At 34.0% G+C, this 7,100-nt stretch overlaps 2 protein-coding genes across 2 annotated transcripts in view; both read right to left on the bottom strand.

The window, feature by feature from the left end:
• Nucleotides 1-1,778, bottom strand: part of LOC132183972 (probable leucine-rich repeat receptor-like serine/threonine-protein kinase At3g14840) — a 27,226-nt gene extending 25,448 nt beyond the window's left edge. Inside the window, exons 1-9 of the mRNA XM_059597482.1 lie at nt 1,749-1,778; nt 1,553-1,624; nt 1,386-1,459; nt 1,202-1,273; nt 1,014-1,085; nt 832-903; nt 668-739; nt 507-578; nt 78-149 (exon numbers count right to left, since the gene is read on the bottom strand). Of these exons, the coding sequence (XP_059453465.1) occupies nt 78-149; nt 507-578; nt 668-739; nt 832-903; nt 1,014-1,085; nt 1,202-1,273; nt 1,386-1,459; nt 1,553-1,624; nt 1,749-1,778 (608 nt within the window). The remainder of the gene's footprint in view (nt 1-77; nt 150-506; nt 579-667; nt 740-831; nt 904-1,013; nt 1,086-1,201; nt 1,274-1,385; nt 1,460-1,552; nt 1,625-1,748) is intronic.
• An 83-nt stretch (nt 1,779-1,861) lies between these two features.
• LOC132183884 (probable LRR receptor-like serine/threonine-protein kinase At1g07650) lies at nt 1,862-6,229 on the bottom strand. Its single transcript, XM_059597379.1, has 3 exons — nt 6,035-6,229; nt 5,694-5,865; nt 1,862-1,970 (listed from the first exon to the last, which is right to left on the bottom strand). Exons 1-3 carry the CDS (start codon nt 6,111-6,113, stop codon nt 1,862-1,864), a joined length of 360 nt encoding a protein of 119 aa, XP_059453362.1. The 5' UTR covers nt 6,114-6,229.
• Nucleotides 6,230-7,100: the final 871 nt, after the last annotated feature.

The following is a 7,100-nucleotide window of genomic DNA, read 5'->3' as shown; positions in this document are numbered from 1 at the left end:
CAGTGTCTATCAGCTATACAAAAATGGTTGTCTGCAATTTGGTATATGAAAAGATACATATAATTTAAAATGCATACATGTAATCTGATTTTTGTAGACTTGCAAAGCTGCTTGGAATTTCTCCTCTTAGTTTGTTAAAGCTGAGATCTCTGCAAGAAAAGTTATACTTAAATGAATTAGAAAACAAATAGCACCTTAAAAAACCAATCCTTTCCTGAAAAATGGTACAAACAAACAACATATTGAAGGTGTAAAAATGAGAAAAGACGATCATTTTTATATAAGAATGTCATAAACAAAGTCAAAACCATGCTAATTTAGTTGGTATTCTTAAATCTTTTAAAAAGCATATTCCAATCATGTCAATCAACACAAGGAGAAGAAAAGGAATTCCAAGCCATGCAAGAATACTGAATGATCCATAAATTAGCATAAAAGCATTTTTAAGAGAATTTTTGAAATATCAGCAAACAGAAAATGTACAAAAAAGTGGCCACGATACTAACAAGGTTTTCAACGTTGTCATATCCCCAAGAAATTCAGGTAGCTGTCCAGTAATATTGCAACTCCTCAATATCCTGTAACAAAATAAATAATATCTATGTAAGGTCGAGTAGCCATAAGGATGGAACTTCTAAAAATGACGTCATTGAAACATTTAACTTACAGTGTCTTCAACTGTGTCAGATTATTAAGTGGTGGAAAAGGTTCTTCAGATCCATTCAAGTCACTAATTCTCCTGCATATCAAATTCAACAAAGAATATAGTAATTCAAATGCAATTCCATCTGAAAATGATTTATAGGTGTGACATAAAAGGTTGATACTAACCAGTCAGATAACTTTTCCAAAAGAGCAACGCCAGGAGGAATTGGCCCCTTCAAACCACTTGCCTGAATCACTCTGTTGTTGCCAAATTTTGATGTAATGAGGGATAACAAATAACAGCCATAATTAAATAAAGACAAAATCCTCAATCAAAATTAAAAAAGAAAAAGGAATAAAGCTCTCACAGTTTTCCAAGCTTTTTCCAATTTTGAATATAATTGGGTATCTTTCTAGAAAACTGATTGTCACTGATCCGACTGCATTACATTGAATGGACAGAAGGAATTTTTTTTTTTAAAAAAAAAAAACATGAAACGTCATATGTAATCTCAGATGAAAAACTTAATGCGGAAAGAAAGAAAGAGTAGCTTACAAGTCCTTCAATGTGATCAGCCCTGCAAATGAATCAGGCAGCTTCCCAGTAAAATAATTCGAGCTGAGAAGACTATAACAACATCATCATCATCAACAACAACAACATTAGCCTCAAGAATTCTCACACCAAATAAAAGAGATAAGATTCTTGTAATAAGAGGGAACATTCAAAAACGTCTTACAATCTTTCTATAGAGGGCATATGGCCAAGCTCTGGAGGAAGATTTCCTGAAAGTTGATTGAACTCCACCGTACTCTGAATAATAAAACCGCATTATTCCTCAATTACAAAACTCTTGAAAAAAAAAAAAAAATCACAAATAGAAACAAATGGATGATCATAACTCACAAGGTTTTGAGAGTTGTGATGTTTGCCAGCTCTTTGGGGATAGAACCCGTTAACCGGTTTCCAAGAAGGGAACTGCAATAAGACTCTTACGTTAAAATCATCTTCTCATGAAAACATATATATATATATATATATATATATATATATATATATATATATATATATAGAGAGAGAGAGAGAGAGAGAGAGAGAGTACATGTCTACCAAGTGAGGGGAAGAACCCCATCCCGGAGGGATTGAACCGTTAAGGTAGTTGCGAGCGAGGTCACTAATATGAGAATGAGAGAGAAATGAGTTAGAGGAAATAAACTACGTACAGCATGTGGTATCTCTGTTATGAGTAGTTACATTTTGGAGGTAAGGCAACCCGGCAAAATCTGGGGGGAGGGTGCCTGCGAGATTTTGTCCTTTGAGAATTCTGTGCGTCCAATTAATAGAGAATGGGGGTTAATACATATATGACATTATATAAAATCATTGGTCCAAGGCTAAAGCAAAGTAATTAAAGAACATTGTTCTAATTAAATTGTACCTTTCCGGCCCCTTCAAATAGGAGAAATCTGATACAAATTTAACTTTTTCTAATAAAATTTATTTTCTCAGTTTCTTTCACCAAGTTGTGAGTGCTTTCTATGTGAAATACATCTAAAAGGACTCATAAGATGAGAAATGAACGTAATTATTCCATTCCATGCAATCAACATAAGTGCAATAAAAAAAAAAAAAAAAAATGCAGTCAACATAAGTGCTTCTATGAGGGGCGTAAAATCATTTAAAAATGTGTTTAGTATCATTCTCGTACACATTTCTTGTTCAACTTTTTAATTAAAAGAAAAAAATCCATTAAATTTGTAAAACCCGCGTAAGGATTTCACATATTCAATAGTAAATTTGTACATTTCTCGTAGGAGAATAAAACCAATTATTTCTCAATAATTTAAGCCACTGGAGAGGCGCAAGTCATTTTACGTTAACTTTGAAAATCATTTCCGTTCATGAATATGAAAAAGTTTTTTAAAAAGGTTTTTACATCAAAACGGAGCCGTAGGGTCAAAACGAAAAGTTGTAATCTAGACCCTCGAGCTCAAAGGCATCCTGCAGGTTTGTGATTGGGTTTGAGAACTATAAAAGTGCATTTAACACTATAAAAACTTGTTCGAAAAAAAATATTTGTTTGGTAAAAAAAATTCAAAGCGCTTTTGAATGTCAAAAAGCCTAAAAATTACCAAATTTTGACAAAAACTTAAAAATAAAACTTTTGCTAAGCAATATTTTTTACTTATAAGTTATATTTTTCAAACACAATCTTAAACAAACCTTATAGTAACAACAGCCTAATTTACGGTTTCTTATTCAGCCCAATTTTACATCTAACGTTTGGGTCAAGAAAGCTTGCTAGCTAGACCCAGAACGAGCCTTAAAGTTAATGAATTTTGGTCCTACTTTTCAAACACAGTTGGCAGACACTGACTTCGTTTTTATTTTATATATATAGTTCAAGCTGGCAGCTTTTATGTTTGGCATTGCAGCGTAGCCTCTAACGTTTAGAGGCATGGCCTGCTAATCACTTTTAATAAATGGCAACCGTTTGATCACTTAAAAGCAAAAAGAAAAAAAAAAAAAAAAAACAAATTAACCTCGAAAGACAAAAGAAAAGGGCATTTTGGATAGTTTATGTTCACAAATGTCACGTGAGTCACACGTGACCTAAATTCTATTTAAGACTAAAAAAAAAAAAAGAAAAAAGTGTCAAGCATTATCATTTAGTAATGAGAGCCCCTATGGTTCGGTTGGTCTGCAAACCATCCCTTTTACAGCTCTCAATCACCATTTGCCACATCATCCATTTAACAAACATGCAAAAAATAAAAATGAGCTCACCCATACTAAATCAAAATGAGAAATACCCGGCGAACCCAGGAAGACCCATGTCACGTGTTAAGTGCTAAAATATTCATATTTTTAGCCCTTAACTTGCATGTTTTAATCATTTGGTTTTAGTTAATTAGGTCATTTTAATTCATTTTTGTGTTTCCCATACTTTTGTAGACGATTGAAAGAAAATGAAGTAAATCTGGAAGATTTAGACTTCAAGAGAGAAGAAGGGCAAAATGAGAGTCCCTTGACATTGTGATCGATCACAGCAGACCTGCGATCAAGTGCAGTACCAAAAAGACACAGCACGAAGCAGGCCATGAGCGATCGAGCGCACGACAGAAGAGGATCAATCGCAGACCTGCGATCAAGCGCACACGGGTTGCGATCGATCGCACCCGTGCGCAGGAGACACATCAAGTGGCAGCCAGAATGTCTTTCTTTCCATATTAGGGTTTTCCAACTCCCAATTGTAATAGATTTTGAAACCCTACGAAATCCTTAGGTTTACTACTTTGTCAAGGACTTCTAAAGCCTATAAATAGACCATTAAGCCTTTAGAATAGGTATGCTTGTAAGGAGAAGAATAGGAGTTCTTCAAGTTCAAGTCTCGGGTTTATTCTTTTCCTTTCTTTTATTTTATTTTATGAAGATATTTAACATCAATTTTATGTGTTACTAAATTATTTAGTAGAGCTAGATTGAAGCCCTAGTTATGTTTTGTTAATATTCAATATTGGCGCTTTTGTGATGATCATGTTATGATGTCTAACTTGATTAACACCTAGTTTCATAAATTCATCATATGTGTGTGCCTGATCAACATGTGCATGTGGTATGGACTAGTTAGTTAAATCAATTTGGATGACCGAGTCTTAGGTTTAACATAAATAACAAAAGAATCCACACCATGATTCTTGGATTAATCAATATGGGAAACCGAGAGTAGACACCCATGCCCTAGGCCTCATGTGTTTGTCGATTTTCACAGTTTTTATGCTTTCTTAAAGAACAACTTAGTAGACACACATGCTAAATCCTTTAAGAAAGAAAAGAATTAAAGTAGACACCCATGCCTAATTCGTTGCTTAGGGAAATCAATAGCTTAAGGAGTAGACACCAATGCCCTTAGGTTGACAAACATTAGATATTCATAACATGATCAAAACATTGGCATATTGATTTATTAGCTAAATATAATTAGTGGTGGATATCAGCCCTACCTTTTCATCATTATCAACTCAACCCAATCTTTGTTTTAGTTTACTTTTGGAATTGATTTTAAGCAAGATTCAGCAATCCTCATGAGAATGACTCCGTATTTGCACACTATACTACTATGTTGACCTTGTGCACTTGCGGATAAAACACACAATTATTTGCCTATTAATTTAGGTAGGTAATTGTGAACAACACCACGACGCTTAAGACCTACGACGTGGGTCTTTGGCCAGACCCACGGGTCTAACCAGCCTCAAATCTGCTCCAAATCCGCATCAAAACCTGTTTCTAATGATAAAAATTCGTTTCTAATGCCTCAAAACCCGTTTCTAATGCCTCAAAGCATGGTTTTGAATTCAAAACTAAAACCTAGAAGTGAAAAATTAACCCTTTAGAGATTTTATCACCCTAAGGCCGGAAACCGGCACCAGAGAGAGGTGACCCACGGTGGGAGAGAAAGAGAAGAAGAGAAAGTGGGAGAGAAAGAGGAGGAAATAAAATTTTCGGTGAACCAGAGAAAGAGAGAAGAAGATACGGTGAAGAAGAGAGAAGAAGAAAGAAAAAATCCAGTGTATTGTGTTTCTTCTTGAGTTTGTGCATTTGTTTTTTTTTTTTTTTGTTGCTGATGTGTCAATTTTTGATTAGGTAAATGTTAGATTTTAAAGCTCATCTGGACCAAAATTAAACTCGTTAGTAATTGGTAAAGTTAGACAAAAGTGACAAACTTGTAATACTTTGGGGTTAATTGTCTTTTCCCCAAAAAGAAAGATTGAGTACTATTTTTCCCGGTACTAATAATAAAGATTTATATTTATATAAAAATTAATGCTATATATATATATCTTTTGTATTATTTTAAAAGTAGTATTATTTTTAAAATTACAATTAAATCAAAATTTAATGATATTTTAAAATCACATAAATTTTAAACAACACAAAGGAACAAAAGAATTACACGTAGGAATACTCGAAAAGGATATAAGTACGGTGGATGCATGTGAGTGTATATACATAGCCCTATAGGATTGAGATAGATATGACGTACATGCTCACAACGTGGCACATAGTTCCACTGGAGAAGGAGCAGTCACAGGTAAGATTATTCTCTTTTGATCCGTCTACTGGGTCGACCCATCCAGATCCACCACTGCATGGATCTCCGTTGAAATTCCAGTCCGTCTTCCCTAACGTCTTCGCTATCTCACGTAAAGCTTCCACTGCAAAAGTTATGACGAAATCAGCCACAATTAAACAAAAACAGAAAAGGCTATCCCATTAATTTGCACGTTTTCCTGATGAAAATACTATGATTTATTCAAGTAACAAAAATAAATTAAAGGTTAAAATATCAACCATCTGTGTGATGAGCATATTATATATATATACCTTCATCCTTCAGCAGTACAGCGGCTCCCAAAGCGAAGGTTGCGAAGCAAAAGGTGAGAGAGAGAAATGGAATCTTCATTTTGCCAACGAAATCATTAATTATTGTACTACAACGAACGAGTTTGGAGAGAGAAGTGAGGAAGCAAGGGAAATAACCAATTGTGTATTTGTTTTGTGGAAAGCTTGTAAACTTGATCTCATTAGTACATGGATATTATTTATGATACAGGTGAAATTAAAGTTGAAGAAGACAGCATCTATTGAAAGCTAGATAGATAAGTGTCGGTGTGTCATGTGTGTACTGTGTAGGTGTACCAAATTATTGTCGTTCCGTACGTGTATCCTTTGTGAAAAATTCCAATGAAATAGAATAAGGGCTATGCTATTTATGAGAAAACGTTATCTACCTTTTTAAATGTTATGGTAGGACGTGGGAAATAGAAAAACAGGAATACATAGATTGTTATATTTTCCCACATGAATTGACACGCAATCTTAAGAACAAGTTGTTCTGAGCCTCTGAGGAACTGACAGATGTTATACTTAGTTACATTGATGATTGAAGTATTGAACTATCATTTTAGAACAAGACCCCCCTCAGTTAGTCAAAATTGTTATAAAAAAAAAAAGGGTGGGGGTAAATAGCAAAAATACCCGTAGTTTAAAAACATTTACATAAATACACTTCAAATAAAAAAATTTCAAAAAACAAAAAGTTACAAAGCGGAAAAAGTAAAAGAAAAAAAGTCCTAGGGGTGGCTTGGCCACCCCCGAATCACACAGGGGTGGTCGATCCACCCCCTGGTGGGTGGATTGATCACCACCCATTCTTCTTCTTCGATCCTTTTCTTCCTCTTTTTTATATATAAAGTTTAATATTTTTTAGTTTTTTTTTAATTCTTAATTTTTATAATTTATTTATTTTAAGGTATTTTCGTACATTAATGAGATTTAAAGAGATTCCTTAGTAGTGGAAGTTTTTTGTAACAAAATAATAGGTTTATGCGGTTGAGTGTGATAGCACTACAAAAAGGATTTTTTATTGACATAGGTTTACTGACGTGTC

This window comes from Corylus avellana, chromosome ca1 (genome assembly GCF_901000735.1).
Source record: "Corylus avellana chromosome ca1, CavTom2PMs-1.0".
Taxonomy (NCBI): Eukaryota; Viridiplantae; Streptophyta; class Magnoliopsida; order Fagales; family Betulaceae; genus Corylus; species Corylus avellana.
Note: the sequence above shows the minus strand (reverse complement) of the source record. Positions and strands in the feature narration are given on the sequence as shown.

Excerpts from the sequence above, each read along its gene's own strand:
- LOC132183884 (XM_059597379.1), bottom strand. The coding sequence starts at position 6,113 with ATGAAGATTCCATTTCTCTCTCTCACCTTTTGCTTCGCAACCTTCGCT. Across the intron at positions 5,866-6,034 it reads TGTACTGCTGAAGGATGAAG|TGGAAGCTTTACGTGAGATA; the intron begins GTATATATATAT and ends TAACTTTTGCAG. Across the intron at positions 1,971-5,693 it reads ATGTGCCACGTTGTGAGCAT|AATTCTCAAAGGACAAAATC; the intron begins GTACGTCATATC and ends TTGGACGCACAG.